Source organism: Mustelus asterias, chromosome 13 (assembly GCF_964213995.1).
Source record: "Mustelus asterias chromosome 13, sMusAst1.hap1.1, whole genome shotgun sequence".
Taxonomy (NCBI): domain Eukaryota; kingdom Metazoa; phylum Chordata; class Chondrichthyes; order Carcharhiniformes; family Triakidae; genus Mustelus; species Mustelus asterias.
In genome coordinates this window covers 43,267,627-43,286,568 of record NC_135813.1, presented here as the reverse complement: position 1 = coordinate 43,286,568, position 18,942 = coordinate 43,267,627, and the positions used below count along the sequence as shown (strand labels likewise).

Genomic DNA, 18,942 nt, shown 5'->3' with positions numbered 1-18,942 from the left:
CCTTGGAGTGGCTCAGGTTAGGCGCCTAGGAGCCAATTCAGTGTCATTTTAAAAAATTCTTTCATGGGATGCGCGTGTCGCTGGCTGGACCAGCATTTATTGCCCATTCATCAGGGTATTACTGTGGCTCTGGAGTCACATGTAGGCCAGGCCGGGCAGGGACGGCAGATTTCCTTCTCTAAAGGACATAATGAAGCAGATGGGTTTTACAATACTTTTCATGATCATCATTTTAGACTTTTAATTACAGATTTTCATTGAATTCAAGTTTCACCATCTGCCATGGGGGATTTGAACCCGGATCCCAGAGCATTATCCTGGATCTCTGGATTGCTAGCCCAGCGATACAGCATGGTGGCACAATGGTTAGCACTGCTGCCTCACAGCCAGAGACTCTGGTTAAATTCTGGCCTCGGGTGACTGTGTGGAGTTTGCACACACTTCCCATGTCTGCGTGGGTTTCCTCCAGGTGCTCCGGTTTCCTCCCACAGTCCGAAGATGAGTGGGTTAGGTGGATTGACCATGCTCAATTGACTCTTAGTGTCCCAAAATGTGGTATTAGTGGGGTAAATACATGGAGTTATGGGGATGTGGGCTGGGTGGGATTGCTGTCGGCGCAGGCTCGATGGACTGAATGGCCTCCTCCTGCACTGTAGGGATTCTATGAACACCTGACTCTTCATGACTGTAATCTGCAGAATCACTTTGTTTTCAGCTGGAGCGAATGTTGGAGAACACAGCTGTGCGTGCCCTCAAACAGCTCATCCTACTGCACAAGGAGGATGGGCCTACACCAGCCCGCACTGTCGAGTGGCTCAACATGAGGAGCTGGTGCTCAGGTCATCTTCACCTCTGCTGTCCTCGCCGGGTCTTCTCTCGCAAGAGGCTGCCTAAACTGGTAGGAAGCTGAGAAATCTCCATGTTGTTTGATGCCATATTTTAATTTGAAGGATTCTCAGACGTGGCATTTGTCGTACAGCGCCTCCGAGAGGGAGTGGGCATGTTCGGAGCTTGTTAGGGATCCATAAATTTACTGAGTCGCCCAAGTGTGGCCTTGTACAAATTTATCAAAACCTCTTGTTACAGACAGAAGGGGGATTTTAATTTAACAGCCCTGATTTCTCCCCCCATTACCTGTCCCTAAACAGAGCAGTTTTTGGTTTTTGACATCCCCCTTTCTAAGTGATTTTCCCCAACCCGTCAGATTGTAGTGATCCAATTCTCTATTATTAACCCCACAGCAAACTCGTGATAAAGGAAAATAAGAAGGTTGGTCTAGTTTGCACAGACAAAATGCAGGGAAGGGATTTTGCAATGAACGCCCCTTTTGCACTCGTGTAATAAGAGGGATAAGGGAATGAAAGGGGTGCAGGGCAAGACTATGAAAAAAATGAGAGTTATGGTTTCACGGGAGTCCAGAGTTTAAAATCAAAAGCCCGAAGGTTTATTCTTTCAGGGATTAGCAAGCTGAAACTGTTGCAGGGTGAACTGTCTTTTCAGAAGTGATGACTTCCCCGATGGAAGAAGGCACGCAGAGATGAATGAATCTTCCAGGCACCGATACAGGAATTCCGATCTTCCAATCATACACAGTGTAGATGAGGGCCGGGCAATTTACCTGCGTTCAGTTCCACGCGGCAGTATTACAGGCTCTAGCAGCTTGGAGAGGTCGCGTGACATGCCTCCTACTTTTTCTCCTCGTTATTGGAAAGAAGATGTATTTTCCCAGGTCTGGAATCTGGAGAGGTTTAACAGAGGAGTCAGGGTCCCTTTTGTCCTGGCAGACCTACCATCTCCATGGGCTAGAGCTCTGCCATAGAAATGTAAAGGGTTTATTGCATTTCTTTGTAATTTGATGTTCTCCAGTCAAAGGGCATTAGCATCTCTTTGAAAATAATCAGGTCCTTCCCGGTTTCTGAAGGCTGGAAATTCCTCTGCTGTGAGTCCTGGTTAGTCAGCCATGTCGGCGTAAAACCTTTGTCCATTTTTAAAAAAAGAAATTTTATAAAGTAACCAGCCTGATGTGGATATATATATATACATATATTTTTTTTTTTCTTGCCTTTTTCTCCTGGATGGGACACTTCCCTCTTGCAGTCTGAGTGTCCCGAGCTCGAAGATGCAAACCACAATTGGTGCTTTTTATGGTTTCATCTATTCACTGTACTGCCGTAAGTTCATAAGATATAGGAGCAGAATTAGGCCATTTGGCCCATCAAGTCTGCTCCGTCATTCGACCATGGCTGATATGCTCCTCATCCCCATTTTCCTGCCTTCTCCCCATAACCCTTCAACCCATTACCAATTAAAAATCCGTCTAACACCTCCTTAACTTTACTCTCTGTCCCAGCATCCACCGCACTTTAGGGTAGCGAATACCACAACCCTTTGGGAGAAGTAGTTTCTCCTCAACTCTGTTTTAAATTTGCTCTCCCTTATCCTAAGACTATGACCTCTCGTCCTAGAATGCCCCACAAGAGGAAGCATCTGCTCCATGTCTACTTTATCCATACCTTTTATCATCTTGTATACCTCAATTTGATCTCCCCTCATTCTTCTCAATTCCAGAGAGTAGAGGCCTAAACTGTTCAATCTCTCTTCATACGACAAACACCTCATCTCTGGAATCAATGAATCTCCTCTGAACTGCCTCCAATACCACTACATCTTTCCTCAAATAAGGGGACCAAAACTGTGCACAATACTCCAGCTGCGGCCTCACCAATGCCTTGTATAGTTGCAACAATACTTCCTTACCTTTATATTCTATTCCTTTAGTTATAAATGCCAACATTCCATTCACTTTCTTTATTACCTGCTGTACCTGCATGCTAGTTTTCCGTGACTCATGAATGAGGACATCAGATCCCTCTGCACTGGAGCACTTCAAAGTCTCTCCCCATTTAGATAATAAGTCACCTTCACATTTTTCTGACCAAAATGCATAACCTCACACTTATCCACGTTAAACTCCATCTGCCACATTTTGGCCCACTCTCCTAACTTATCTATATCCATTTGTAGGGTTCTTATTTCCTCATTGCAACTTACTGTCCCGCCTATTTTTGTGTAATCTGCAAATTTGGCTATAGAGCCTTCTATCCGTGTATCAAAGTCATTAATATTCATTGTAAATAGCTGGGGATCGAACCCTGTGGCACCCCACTAGTTACTACTTGCCATCCAGGAAAAAAAGCATTTATCCCCACTCTCTGTCTTCTGCCCATCAGCCAATCACCTATCCAAGCTAATAAATTACCCCTAATCCCATGTGATCTAACCTTGTGAATTAACCTTTTGTGCGGCACCTTATCAAATGCCTTCCAGCAGTCCAGATATACTGCATCCACAGGATCCCCATTATCCACTTTGCTTGATACATCCTCAAAGAACTCTAGCAAATTAGTCAAAAATGATTTGCCTTTCATAAACCATGCTGCCTCTGATGGATAGAGTTTTGACTTTCCAAATGTCCTGCTATTGCTTCCTTGATAATTGATCCTAACACTTTCCCAACAAATGTTAAACTAAATGTCAGGGAGTTGAACCTGATGTGGCAGCTTTCTGTCTCATAAGATGATGGTTTGCACGTGACGTTCAACTCTGTTATGCAGCACCTGATGTGGCACAGGAGCCTCTCTCTGGCATGGCAGTCTGCCCTGCATTTGCTGCAGAGGATGGCAGTGAGCTAAGGAGGTACAGATTCACTGGCCTCTGTTTTCTCCTCAGCCTCTCCTTGTTGTTTCTTCTCACCTCTTCCAATGCCCATCCAAGCAGAGGTCACTGTCTCCCAGTTGTCAGGTTTGATAATTGCCAGCTTCATATCTCACTTGCCAGTGCCCTTGTAGCAGAGCTATAGTCACCCAGGGGGTCATGACCCAGTGGTCAGTTCACCGCACTGAAGGTCTTTGGGTGTACGGTCATCATCCATCAAGTGAATGTGGCCAAGTCAGTACATGGAACCCCTAACTCTCTCTCTGACCCACCATACTGTTTGTGTCTTTCTGTCATCTCTCATTCCTTATTTCACTACCCCCATGGTGCAACATGTCACAATTCTCTGGGGTAAATTGCATCCGTCACCGTTCTGCCCATTCTGCTAACCTATCCATCTCCTGCTAAAATCTTTCACACTTCTTGCTTCTTGATAAGTTTCAGTATTGCGTTCCCATAATCAAATCCATATCATCCATTTATAAAGGGAGGTAAAAGTAAAGTGCACGCCACACAAACTTCTGGGATCAACCATTTCCAATCCTTTGCCAATATGGTCAACACCTATTAATCGATGCGAATGAAGAAGACTATTCCATCCATCACTGCCTCTCCCACAGCATCTAACTGCTCTTTCAATCATTCCAGAGTTTCTGCCCCTCAACGCCACTTGAAGGTCTGTTCCATGTACTGATCACTTTCCTTATCAGTCCTCAATGTCTTTTTCTGATGACCCTCAAACTGTCTGGGCTTAATGTGGAGTCACTCTGCGTTTACCATTTTGTACTGCTTACTATCTCATACTTGTTTGCAGATTGTTTTTATTCAACAAGGCTGGCATTTATTGCTAATCCTACTTGTCCTTAAAAAGGTCAATGTGGGCCACTTTCTTGACGCTGCAGTCCACGTGTAGTTGGGGGAGCTCCAGTATTTTGATCCTGCAATAACAAAGGTGAAGCAATATAGAATGATGCAGCGTGAAAGAGGCCATTTGGCACATCATGATTGTGCTGGCTCTTTGGTCAAGCTATTCAATTAGTCTAACCCTGGTGCTCTTTCCCCATTGCTCTGTAAATTCCCCACTTCAATTTTATCTAATTCCCTTAAATGTTTCAATTCAATCTGCTTCCTTCACCTTTTCATGCAGCGCATTCAAGATCACAACACACCGTTTACAAAAAAACAAAGGGTTTCCTCGTGTCCTTTGCCAATCACCTTCAATCTGTGTCCTCCACATACTGACCCTTCAGTGATTGAAAACACTCTCTCCTTATTCCCTTCCTTCATCAAAACCATTTATGATTTTGAAGTGTGGTGCCCAAACTTATGATGTGGAGATGCCGGCGTTGGACTGGGGTAAGCACAGTAAGAAGTCTCACAACACCAGGTTAAAGTCCAACAGGTTTATTTGGTAGCAAATACCATAAGCTTTCGGAGCAATGCTCCTTCGTCAGATGGAGTGGTCTCTGTTCTCCAAACTTAATGCAGCAGCTGAAGCCCAGTCAGTGCTTTATGAAGGTTTAGGAAAACTTCCTTCCCTGTACCTCCAGTAATAAAGTCAAGAATAACATATGCCTTTTCAGAACCTCCTCAACTTGTCCTGCCACCTTCAGAAATGTAAATGCATATACACACGACCTCTCAGCTCCTTTATAAGCCCTTTCAGAATTGTACTTTTTTGATCATATTGCCTCTCCTCATTCTTCTCATCGGATAGAAATCTGCTACTCTCCTTATTGTTTACTATATTGCTGAATTTTGTACCATTTGTAAACTCTGTTATATGTTTGGGGCGGTGGCACAGTGATTAGCACTGCTGCCTCACAGCTCCAGGGACCCGGGTTCGGTTCCTGGCTTGAGTCACTGTCTGTGCGGAGTCTGCACGTTTTCCCCATGCCTGCGTGGGTTTCCTCCCACAGTCCAAAGATGTGTGGGTTAGATGTATTGGCCATGCTAAATTTCCGCTTGGTGTCGGGGGGGATGAGCAGGGTAAATACGTCGGGTTATGGGGATAGGGCCAGGGTGGGATTGTTGTCGGTGCAGACTCGATGGGCCGAATGGCCTCCCTCTGCACTGTAGGGATTCTATGACTTCTGTGATTTCTATGTGCAAGTCAGATATTATGAATGATATTTTCATTCACTTTTTTTTCCCCTGTGTGTTTAAAAGGGCAATTATGAGTGTGAGGCCAGTATGTTGTTCCCAATGTAGGATGTGGGAGGTCCTGGAGGCTCCTAGCCTCCCGGACGACCATATCTGTGCTGGGTGTGTTGAGCTGCGGTTCCTAAGGGACCATGTTAGGGAACTGGAATTGCAGCTCGAGGACCTTCGCCGGGTTAGGGATAGTGAGGAGGTCATTGACAGGAGCTATCGGCAGGTGGTCACACCGGGACCACGGGAGGAGGGTAACTGGGTAACAGTGAGGAAGGAGAAAGCTCGGTTGATGGTGAGCACCCCGGTGGATGTGCCCCTTAATAATAAGTACTCCTGTCTGAGTACTACTGGGGAGGACAGCCCACCTGGGGGAAGCAGCGGTGGCAGTGTCTCTGGAGCTGAGCCTGGCCCAGTAGTGCAAAAGGGTAAGGAAAGGAGGGTAGTGCTAATTGGGGACTGTACGGTGAGGGGGTCAGATAGGCGTTTTTGCGGACACAGACGGGACTCTCGGATGGTGGTTTGCCTCCCTGGTGCAGGGGTCCGGGATGTCTCTGGTTGAGTCCCAGAAATCCTGAAGGGGGAGGGAGAGGAGCCGAAGGTCGTGATGCATATAGGTACTGCTGACATAGGTAGGAAGAGGGAAGGGGTCATGAAAAGAGAATATAGGGAGTTAGGTAGACAGCTGAGAAAGAGGAATGCAAAGGTAGTAATCTCGGGATTGCTGCCTGTGCCGCGGGAGAGTGAGAACAGGAATCGGTGGAGAATGAATGCGTGGCTGAGGGACTGGAGCAAGGGACAAGGATTTGGGTACTTGGATCATTGGGACCTCTTTAGGGGCAGGTGTAACCTGTTTAAAAAAGACGGGTGGCACTTGAATCCCAGGGGGACCAATATCCTGGCGGGAAGGTTGGCTAAGGCTACTGGAGAGACTTTAAACTAGAAAGGTTGGGGGGAGGGAATCGAAATGAGGGGACTGAGAGCGAGGAGGTTAGCTCGCAAATAGATAAGGAATGTAGACAGGGTAAGAGGGAGGTTAGACGAGTGATGGAGAAGGGAAGTGCTCAGGCTGAAGGTCTGAGATGTGTCTATTTTAATGCCAGGAGTGTAGTGAATAAAGTGGATGAGCTTAGAACGTGGATTGCTGCTTCGAATTGTGATGTGGTGGCCATTACGGAGACTTGGATGTCTCAGGGACAGGACTGGGTGCTTCAGGTGCCGGGTTTTAGATGTTTCAGGAAGGACAGGGAGGGAGGCAAGAGAGGGGGGGGAGTGGCACTGTTGATCAGGGATAGTGTCACGGCTGTAGAGAAGGTGGACGTCGTGGAGGGATTGACTACGGAGTCTCTGTGGGTGGAGGTTAGGAACAGGAAGGGGTCGGTAACTTTGCTGGGTGTTTTCTATAGGCCACCCAATAGTAACAGAGATGTTGAGGAGCAGATGGGGAAACAGATCCTGGAGAGATGTAGGAATAACAGAGTTGTCGTGATGGGAGATTTTAATTTCCCAAACATAGATTGGAATATCCCTAGGGCTAGGGGTTTGGATGGAGAGGAGTTTGTTAGGTGTGTCCAGGAGAGTTTCCTGACACAGTATGTGGATAAGCCTACTAGAGGAGAGGCTGTACTTGATCTGGTGCTGGCTAATGAACCTGGACAGGTGGAGGATCTCTCGGTGGGTGAGCATCTTGGGGATAGCGATCATAATTCTATCTCCTTCACGATAGCATTGGAAAGAGATAGGATCAGGCAGGCTAGGAAAGTGTTTCTCTGGAGTAAAGGGAAATACAGTGTCATCAGGGAGGAAATTAGACGGGTAAATTGGAAGGAGGCATTCTTGGGGAAAAGTACCGAAGGAAAGTGGAGGATTTTCAAGGAATGTTTGTCTGGAGCTCTGCATGACAACGTTCCGATGAGACAGGGGGGTGTTGGTAGGGTACGGGAACCGTGGTGCACGAAGGTTGTGATGAACCTGGTGAATAAGAAAAGAGAGGCGTACAGAAGGTTCAGAGAGCTAGGAGGTGTTAAGGATTTAGACGAGTATACGGGATGTAGGAAGGAGCTTAAGAAGGAAATTAGGAGAGCGAGAAGGGGTCATGAGAAGACCTTGGCGGGTAAGATTAAGGAGAATCCCAAGGCTTTCTACAAATATGTCAAGAGTAAAAGGATGAGATGTGAAGGCATAGGACCCTTAAAAGGTGAAGGGGGAAAAGTTTGTGCGGAACCGTTAGAAATGGCGGAGGTGCTTAATGAATACTTTACCTCGGTATTCACGGTGGAAAGGGACCTGGGTGGTTGTACTGCTGGTTTGCGGTGGACAGAAAGGATCGAGCATGTGGACATAAAGAAAGAGGATGTGTTGGAACTATTGAATGGCATCAAGGTTGGTAAGTCGCCGGGACTGGATGGGATGTACCCCAGGTTACTGTGGGAGGCGAGGGAGGAGATTGCGGAGCCTTTGGCGATGATCTTTGCATCGTCGATGGAGACGGGAGAGGTTCCGGAGGATTGGAGGATTGCAGATGTGGTCCCTATATTCAAGAAAGGGAACAGGGACAGCCCGGGAAATTACCAACCGGTGAGTCTAACCTCAGTGGTTGGTAAGTTGATGGAGAGGATCCTGAGAGACAGGATTTATGATCATCTAGAGAAGTTTAGTATGATCAAAAGTAGTCAGCACGGCTTTGTCAAGGGCAGGTCGTGCCTTACGAGCCTGGTTGAGTTCTTTGAAAATGTGACCAAACACATTGATGAAGGAAGAGCGGTGGATGTGGTCTATATGGACTTCTGCAAGGCGTTCGATAAGGTCCCCCATGCAAGACTTCTTGAGAAAGTGAGAGGGCATGGGATCCAAGGGGCTGTTGCCTTGTGGATCCAGAACTGGCTTGCCTGCAGAAGGCAGAGAGTGGCTGTGGAGGGGTCTTTCTCTGCATGGAGGTCAGTGACCAGTGGAGTGCCCCAGGGATCTGTTCTGGGACCCTTGCTGTTTGTCATTTTCATAAATGACCTGGATGAGGAAGTGGAGGGATGGGTTGGTAAGTTTGCTGACGACACCAAGGTAGGTGGTGTTGTGGATAGTTTGGAGGGATGTCAGAAGTTGCAGCGAGACATAGATAGAATGCAAGACTGGGCGGAGAAGTGGCAGATGGACTTCAACCCGGATAAGTGTGTAGTGATCCATTTTGGCAGATCCAATGGGATGAAGCAGCAGTATAATATGAAGGGTACCATTCTTAGCAGTGTAGAGGATCAGAAGGACCTTGGGGTCCGGGTCCATAGGACTCTTAAATCGGCCTCGCAGGTGGAGGATGCGGTCAAGAAGGCGTACGGCGTACTAGCCTTCATTAATCGAGGGATTGAGTTTAGGAGTCGGGAGATAATGCTGCAGCTTTATAGGACCCTGGTGAGACCCCACTTGGAGTACTGCGCGCAGTTCTGATCACCTCATTACAGGAAAGATATTGAAGCCATTGAAAGGGTGCAGAGGAGATTTACAAGGATGTTGCCTGGATTGGGGGGCATGCCTTATGAGGATAGGTTGAGGGAGCTTGGTCTCTTCTCCCTGGAGAGACGAAGGATGAGAGGTGACCTGATAGAGGTTTACAAGATGTTGAGAGGTCTGGATAGGGTAGACTCTCAGAGGCTATTTCCAAGGGCTGAAATGGTTGCTACGAGAGGACACAGGTTTAAGGTGCTGGGGGGTAGGTACAGAGGAGATGTCAGGGGTAAGTTTTTCACTCAGAGGGTGGTGGGTGAGTGGAATCGGCTGACGTCGGTGGTGGTGGAGGCAAACTTGTTGGGGTCTTTTAAGAGACTTCTGGATGAGTACATGGGATTTAATGGGATTGAGGGCTATAGATAGGCCTAGAGGTAGGGATATGATCAGCGCAACTTGTGGGCCGAAGGGCCTGTTTGTGCTGTGGCTTTCTATGTTCTATGTTCTATGTGACTTGGAGGGGAATGATGGTATTCCCATATACCCATTGCCGTTATCCTTCCAGCTGAATTGGGAGGTGCTGTTGAAGAAGCCTTGAGTTGCTGCGGTACACTCCATGGATGGTACCCATTCCAGTCATGGTGCACCAGTGGTGGAGGGAATGGATGTTACTTGTTGTCACTTTTCAAAGCTCTAAGAGTCTAAATCAAGCTAATTTCTTTAATGCTGGTTATCACTTTTGTGTGTCTATTCTGCACCTCCACAAATCCTTAATTGCTTGACTTGTATCTCCATGAGGAGAAGTGAAGGAAGCCATGAATGAGTTCCAGAGAAGGGCAAAGATATAATGGATGGGGAGCAACTTTAATTTCGTGAGAACGGTGTGATGGGCGAGAGACACAATCCAGGACAAGATGTCATAAAATAGAGCTTTGGACAAGTTGTAGATCCTTGGGGAAATTTGGAGATGAGGGAAGGAAGTGAAGCCGTTTTTGGAGATGCACCGGCTTATGTTGAGATTGGTATGGCAGTCCCAAAGAGCTGGTGTCGGAGAAGAGCGGCACAGTGGTTAGCATTGCTGCCTCATAGAGCCAGGGACCCGGGTTCAGTTCCCAGCTTGGGTCACTGTCTGTGCTGAGTTTGTACATTCTCCCCGTGTCTGCGTGGGTTTCCCCCGGGTGCTCCGGTTTCCTCCCACAGTCCAAAGATGTGCGGGTTAGGTGGATTGGCCATTTTAAATTGCCCCTTAATGTCAAGGGGACTAGCCAGGGTAAATGCATGGGGTTATGGGGATAGAGCCTGGGTAGGATTGTGGACCGTGCAGGCTCAATGGGCCGAATGGCTCCCTTATGCACTGTAGGATTCTATGATTCTAAGAAGGTACTCTGCAATATTTGGCATGAGAGGGATAATGCACCATTGCCACAACCACAGAGAATAGCATTTATAACTGGCTAGGGCTGTTATGAGAGGAATGGAAAGCAAAGGAAAGAATGAATGGAAAATAAGCTCACAGCATTTTGGGAGAGTGCCTTTGAACAGGATGTCACATTCAAAGACACTAGAGAGGGAAAGGAAGGATGAAGATGCGTGGCATTGATTGCTGCTCCAGACTTACTAATCTAAGCAGAAATAGCTGGTTAAATTAGTCGTTTGGTAGCACAGAACTTGAATATTGTTGAAAAAAGACATTTTGTCGACGCTTTTCATCTTCGTAGAACCATAAAGACAGCCCATCGTGTCTGCACCAACTCTCCAAAAGAACATCCCATCCAGGCCCTCCCCTCCACCCTAGCCCTGTAACCCTGCACATTCAGTATGACTAATCTACCTAACCTACACATCTTTGGACTGTGGGAGGAAACTGGAACACCCAGAGGAAACCCACACAGACATGGGAAGGACATGGAAACTTCAGTCACCCAAAACCGGAATTGAACCTGGGTCCCTGGCACTGAGAGTCAGCAGTGTTTCAATGTGCTGCACTCATCAGGCCAAATGCAAGAATACCAATATCAAAGGAAACAGCAACTTTATACTGCATGAGAAGAGAGTACTGATTGGTTGGCAAGTGGACTCTGGCAGAGGCGTTGCCATAGAGAATGCACCAGTTAACAATAACTGACAGTTAACTCCCAAGCAATGTTTTGAAAATTTAAACCAGGCAGCTGAACTCTGGTCAAGGCATTGCCCTAAGGTATGAACCAGCAAATAGCTATCACTTCTTTTGTTTAGATGGAACAGGCACAATGTATGTACGTGTTCTTTGTGTCCGCAAAAAACAGTGTATATTGTGTGATGTTACTTTGTCTTTGAGTTTTTTTTTAAGTCATGCTCACAGCCTTGGGTGATGTCATTTTTTGGGAGGAGAAATAAAACCTGTGGGGCAGGTCAGTAAGAAGTCTCACAACACCAGGTTAAAGTCCAACAGATTTATTTGGTAGCAAATACCATAAGCTTTCGGAGCACTGCTCCTTCGTCAGATGGAGTGGAAATGTCCATCTGACGAAGGAGCAGTGCTCCGAAAGCTTATGGTATTTGCTACCTAATAAACCTGTTGGACTTTAACCTGGTGTTGTGAGACTTCTTACTGTGTTTACCCCAGTCCAACGCCGGCATCTCCACAGCAGGTCAGATGACTGGGATTCATTTTCTCTTTCAGTTTGGAGCTGCAGGTTTGAGTTTTGGGTCTTAGAAGGGGCAGCAAGCTAAAAAGAAGTGTTTTCCCCCTCTCCCTGTTGTTTTGAAAATTCTGTTGGATTCCTGAAGGGTGAAAATCTGCTATTGTTGGAGGCTGGACCAGAGTGTCTCTGGTATTTTGGGAAGCTGTCTTGTCTTCAAACTATTCTGAGTATCAAGAGCATTGGACTGCAGAATTCAACTAATGGCCTCAATCCCATTATCGCGTGAGCTGTATTGAACCTGTTTAGTGGGTTTTGTCTGTGGCAAAGGTTTTTGTTTGATTGGAACACATTAAATATCTAAGTGTTATACATTATAGCTGTTTTGTTTCGTTTGTAATTGATAAAAGTTCTTGCTAATTTTCTTACTATACATATTAACTGTGTTCTTAAATACGCTTTGTTTGATAAAAGCTCCCTCCTGGGTCATTTGAATCATACCTGAAGTGAAACATCATATGTTTATCCTAGCCAAATACAAATTGCAAAACTGATGATTCAGGCAGGCTTCATAAAACGCTTTGGAGTTTCTAACCTGAACCATAACAATTGGAAGCTACATATAATTTGGTAACTATAAATAGTTTGAGTCACAATCCAAATATTAGGTCCATTGCTTAACAACAGAGAGCATTGACCCACTCTCAAGGGGACAGTGTGAAAAAAAAAAAATTCTTCCACTCGAGCTGAACATCACTGGCAAGGGCCAGCATTTGTTGCCTATCCCTTGAGAAGGTGATGGTGAGCCATCTTCTTGAACCACTGCAGTCTCTTTGGTGTGGGTATACATATGGTGGCATTAGGAAGGCAGTTCCAGGATTTTAACTCAACAACAATGAAGGGGTGGTGATATGATTCCAAATCTGGATGGTGAGTGACTTGGAGGGGCAATTGCAGGTGATGGTGTTCCCATGCGTCTGCTGCCCCTGTCCTTCCAGGTGGTTGAGGTCAAGGTTTGGAAGGTGCTGTGGAAGGAGTCTTGGTGAGTAGCTGCAGTACATCACTAGATGTTGCACACTGCTGCCACTGGGCTCTGGTAATAGAAGAAGTGAATGTTTGAGATGGTGGATTGGGTCCCTGATCAAGCAGACAAGTGAGTTGTGTACTGTAACCTTGTTCACCACTGGGGGGCATCTAGGTTGTAACAAGTTAAATAAATTTTCAAGTAGATTAAAATTAAATTCTAATTGAAGTTAGACTTAAAGCATCAGCTGTGGGAGAAAATTGACACCAATTCAAGCAGCACTAATGCTGAGAACACCAGTTAGTGCTGGGCGATTGATGACGAAGTTAACTGTGGAAGATGAATTATGCAGGGAGCCAGTGAAGTGTGAGTTGATGACTGTCGCTTTACAAAAGTAATTTCTCTCATCCAGATGCACAGATTCTGCTGATTCAATTAGGGCATGTTACCCTGACCTGATGGAAATGGATTAAAGCAAACCGCATGAGTACTGCAGTGTTTCAAACTGGGCTCAATGTTGGGGTGAAGGTGAATGCCTCCGAAACTTGTGTAAACTTTAAAACCTCTAGCAGTGCACCCCTAAAGAAATTCACCCTCCAAATCTCAGAATTTTCCATTCTGCTTATCTTGATATTTAATAAAGGTTTGCACAAAGGTTGGTTGAGTGAGTGAGAGTATCATTGTTGGAGTGCCCATTCCTTGCTCTTTGATCTTCAGTCACCACTTTGCAAGGCTCCTTTTCTTCAAGCCTTGAGAATATTGGAGCTTGTTTAGATTTTGGATCTTTCTACTGAGGTCTCCAGTCTACAGCTGGGATATAATTGAGAGCGATGGTTGGATTACCAAAGTGGCTACAATATGGAGCCAAATTCAGAGCGAGACTGTCCTTTTCCTTTATCTTGGCAGAAAATCATAGTCACAATATCGTTGTCCTAATAAGTAATTTAACATGTATCCATGGTTACATCCTTCCACTAAAGCCTGGTATGATAGAGGAGGAACATTACTCCCAGCAGCACTCTGTTATTTTTACACCTGTCAACTGACATGTCATAAGGCCATAGGAACTGTCCAGTTTGTCAGCTGTGAGATGACCATGATGGAAACTAGGATCTCAAACTAGTGAAATTCAATGGAAGAGCTTCACAAGGTGTAATTTGTGCCACATGAGACAAGTAAATGAGAGCGTTGGAGTTTCTTTGCGCATTAACAAAATGCAGTATGTAATTTTGATGTTGTAGCTAACTCAGACACTGAGGTCACTTATACCACTGTCAAACTGCCTCATGGTACTCTTTGATCTTGTGTTTTCTCAGCTCGAGATGTACCAAAGGATCTCCCAGAAGCTGCCTGATCGGCACTCGGATTTCTCCCGGTTAGCCAGGACCCTTACTGGCAATTGCATTGCACTGGTGCTGGGAGGTGGGGGGGCCAGGTGAGTCTTGATTGTGGAAATATTTCACCTTTTGCTAAACTTACAATCTAAAACTGACTGCAAGTAAACCTCCAGAAACCACCAAGGCTTTTCTCCATTTTCCAGCTGTTTTCCATTTCTTAACCTACCGTTACTATTTCTTGCTTTATTTGGGTAGAGTTACACAGGGCTGAAGATTCGCACATTTAAATCAGGGGGCACCTCTACTATCCTGCTGTTTACTTCCCCAAAGCTTTCTTCTTGAAGACATGGAGTGCGAATTTGGGTCGGCTCATTAGGCTGCGTGCTGGTGTCTCAGCACCCAAGGTTTCCCTGAAATTGGGCTTCCATGGTACATTGTCAGAAGGCTACAGCTATTGATCTACGTTGAGGAACTGAGCTGGTTCCACAAGGGCAAGTGTTTTGTTGTTCGTTCATGAAATGTGGGCATTACTGGCAAGGCCAGCATTTTTTGCCCACCCCTAATTATCCTTGAACTGAATCGTATGCTAGGCCATTCCAGAGGACAGTTCAGAGCCAAGCGCATTGCAAGTTGAGCAGGTATGTTCCCTCAGGTCCTGGGAGTTGGGAGGAGGTAATCAGGATTTTGATTTGATTTATTTTTGTCACGTGTATTAGTATACAGTGAAAAGTATTGGTTATTGCGCTATACAGACAAAGCATACTGTTCATAGAGAAGGAAAGGAGAAAGTGCAGAATGTAGTGTTACAGTCATAGCTAGGGTGCAGAGAAAGATCAACTTAATGTGAGGCAAGTCCATTCAAAAATCTGATGGCAACAGAGAGAAGCTGTTCTTGAGTTGGTTGGGAAGTGTCCTCAGATTTTTGTATCTTTTTCCAAGGGAAGAAAGTGGAAGAGAGAATGTCCGGGGTGCATGGGGTCTTTAGTTATGCTGGCTGCTTTTCCGAGGCAGCGGGAAGTGTAGACAGAGTCAGTGGGTGCGAGGCTGGTTTGAGTGATAGATTGGGCTACATTCCTGACCCATTGTCATTTATTGCGGTCTTGGACAGAGCAGGAGTCATACCAAGTTGCGATACAACTTCTACCGATGCAGTGGTGCATCTGTAGAAGTTGATGAGAGACGTAGCGGATATGTCAAATTTCCTTACTCTCCCGAGAAGGCAGAGGCATTGGTGGACTTTATTAACTATAGTGTCGGCAAGGGGGGACCAGGACAGGTTGTTAGTGATCTGGACACCTAAAATTTGAAGCTCTCGACCATTTCCACTTTGTCCCCGTTAATGAAGATAGGGGCATGTCCTCCACTAGACTTCCTGAAGTCGATGACAATCTCCTTCGTTTTATTGGCATTGAGGGAGAGATTATTGTTGCCACACCAGTTCACCAGATTCTCTATCTCATTCCTGTACTCTGTCTCGTCATTGTTTGAGATCCGACCCACTACGGTGGTGTCATCAGCAAACTTGAAAATCGAATTGGAGGGGAATTTGGCCACACAGTCATAGGTGTATAAAGGAGTATAGTAGGGAGCTGAGAACACAGCCTTGTGGGGCACCGGTGTTGAGGATGATCGTGGAGGTGTTGTTGTTGCCTATCCTTACTGATTGTGGTCTGAGAGTTAGGAAGTTCAGGATCCAGTCACGGAGGGAGGAGCCGAGCCCCAGGCCATGGAGTTTGGAGATGAGTTTCGTAGAAATAGTGGTGTTGAAGGCTGAGCTGTAGGAGCCTGACATAGGTGTCTTTGTTATCTAGGTGTTCCAGGGTTGAGTGCAGGACCTGAGTACTCGACCAGGATAATGTGAGGTTTAGAGTGGACTCGGGAGATGGAGTGATCAGGAGGGCAGACCAAGTGCCAGTTACATTGAGGGAGTCCAGTCTTGAAAAGGAGGCTTCAAACAGACATTGAGCATACTGTATTTCCTACCCCCCCCCCTTACCAATAGATTGATAATTGTTTGATTGTACACATCTTTCACAGTGACTGACTTACAGTTCCTGCGTAAAACATTTAGAAATGCAATAGAGGTGGGTAAGAGTGCAGTAACATTCCAGGGTCAGCAGTGTAAAACTCAATGAATGTTAATTTCAGTGAACTATACAGACTGGAGGCTTGCTGTCTGGATACAGGTTCTGTGTCTGTGAATAATGAACACTGTGATTCCTCTTTTTAACTGTTGACTGGGTGAGGTTTTTGTATTGGGAAGTATGTTTGTATGTGTGTAGATTTTTTGATTTGATTTATTGTTGTCACGTATTGGGATACAAGGAAAAGTATTGTTCCTTGCGCGCTATACAGACAAAGCGTACCGTACACAGAGAAGGAAAGGAGAGAATGCAGAATGTAGTGTGACAGTCGTAGCTAGGGTGTAGGAAAAGATCAACTTAATGCAAGGTAGGTCCATTCAAATGTCTGACAGCAGCAGGGAAGAAGCTGTTCTTGAGTTGGTTGGTACGTGACCTCAGACTTTTGTATTTTTTTCCCAATGGAAGAAGGTGGAAGAGACGTGAACACCACTCACAACTTCAGCAATGGTACAATATTTCAGTCCAATCCATCCATGAACTGGTCTGTACCTGGGTGCAGTTTTCAGAATAGCGTGTTCTGTGATATTTGCAGTTTCACAACAGGCAGCGATCCCCAGTCTGGACAAGAAGCAGTCACCGCATCATTATTGTTTTTCCCTATTCGGCATTTTAAATCATTAGGTTAACTCTGGGGACCAAAGACTAGTTTTTATTTAAAGCGAGTCACTGAATATTACAACAGCTGTCACCTTGAAGGGCCGTGAGTAATCACAGTCCCGTGTCTTCTGTGAGATCTCCAGGTGGAATCACATCACCAAGTTCAGATTCAGAACTTTGAGCAAACTGAGATTCTTTCTAAGTTTGTGATTGCTTTTTCATTGAAATGCAAAATAGCTCACTAACACACGAGCTCTACCATCTGATCTTGTTTTTAATAAAATCCAAGTTTAATTAAAAGCTTCATTTTTAATCATGTTAAATTAACAATTGCACAGCTGCTCAAAGCTATCCCCAGTGGATTGGGTGCGGTGGTGCATTTACAACACTGGACTGTCAGCTCTGATAACCACAGTTTAGATCAAACCCAGGCACAGGATTGGAGATTGTCAGTGTGATTGGGCTTCTAGTTAAATGTGTTGCACGACAGTCCTATCACTTCTCTCCTAACTACAGTTCTTCTCCCCTTTCCCCTCTGCATGGCACTGTCTCTTGGGTAACCTTTTGTGTCTCACCCACCTGGCCTTTCTTCCTGTATGAATCAAAGCACTGTGCATCATCTGGCTATTGAACTGTGGCAGCATCAGAACCAAACTCAACTCTATCCTCACCCTCCAACAAGGATCAATGGGTAGCTATTCCAGAGCGGAAACTGTTGTTCTCTCAATCTGGGCTCTGAAGTTCAGTGTAGCGCCACTGATATCATGCAAGAGTCAGCAGAGCCTGGGATCAAATGTGGATTTCCTGATCTGATTGACTCAAGTTTTGATTATACCAGCTGAATCAACAGAACTGTCCAGGTACAAATAGGAGTTCAAATGTAGCCAGCAGTGTTTAGAAAGGTTGTGTTCCTCTGAAGATGGTAGTACAGTCTTCCACATCTTTGATTGTCACAGCCACCTGTTATGGTCCAGGTCAGAAACTCCAAAGTGTTTTATGGAGCCCGCCTGGATCATAGGTTTAGCATCTTGAATTTGGCTAGGATAAGCATGATATGTTTCGCTTCAGGTATGGTTTAAATGTCCCACTAAACAAACAACGTTTATTTAAGAATATAGTTAACGTGTATAGTAAGAAAATTAGTGCGAACTTTTATCAATTACAAACAAGAAACAAACAATCATAATGTATAACCCTTAACAAAGATCTCTACAATAGCTCTACAAGGACTGGGACTGATGTCCTAGGGGGAGTGTTTGCTAGAGCGGTTGGGGAGGGTTTAAACTAATATGCCAAGGGGATGGGAACCTATGTAAGGAGTCCGAGAAGGAGGGAGCAAGGACAAAATGTGGGGAGAATGTTCCAACTACATCAAAAATCAGGAAAAAAGTTAAAAGGAAGGCAAATCAGGAGATGTTATTAATGGAAGTGTTAGAATTCAAAAAGAAGGTACAAAAACTAGCATAAGGGCACTTTATCTGAATGCTCGTAGCATTCGAAACAAGGTAAATGAGTTGACGGCACAAATCATTGCGAACGAGTATGATTTGGTGGCCATTACAGAGACATGGTTGCAGGATGGTCACGACTGGGAGTTGAATATCCAGGAGTATCAAACTGTTCGGAGGGACAGACAGGAAGGTAAGGGAGGTGGTGTAGCTCTGATGTTTAAGGATGATATCAGGGCGGTAGTGAGAGATGATTTAGGTTCCATGGAAAAAAAGGTTGAATCCATTTGGTTGGAAATTAGAAATAGTAAGGAGAAAAAGTCACTGATAGGCCACCAAATAATGACATCATGGTGGGGCAAGAAATAAACAGAAAAATAACTGATGCATGTAAAAATGGTACAGCAATTATGGGGGATTTTAATCTACATATCAATTGGTCAAACCAGGTCGGTCAAGGCAGCCTTGGGG

General features: G+C 45.4%; 1 protein-coding gene across 1 annotated transcript in view; it reads left to right on the top strand.

The window, feature by feature from the left end:
* The window catches only part of pnpla7b (patatin-like phospholipase domain containing 7b), a 320,408-nt gene that overhangs the window by 185,176 nt on the left and 116,290 nt on the right, over positions 1 to 18,942 (top strand). The window contains exons 24-25 of the mRNA XM_078226670.1: positions 716 to 898; positions 14,262 to 14,380. Of these exons, the coding sequence (XP_078082796.1) occupies positions 716 to 898; positions 14,262 to 14,380 (302 nt within the window). The remainder of the gene's footprint in view (positions 1 to 715; positions 899 to 14,261; positions 14,381 to 18,942) is intronic.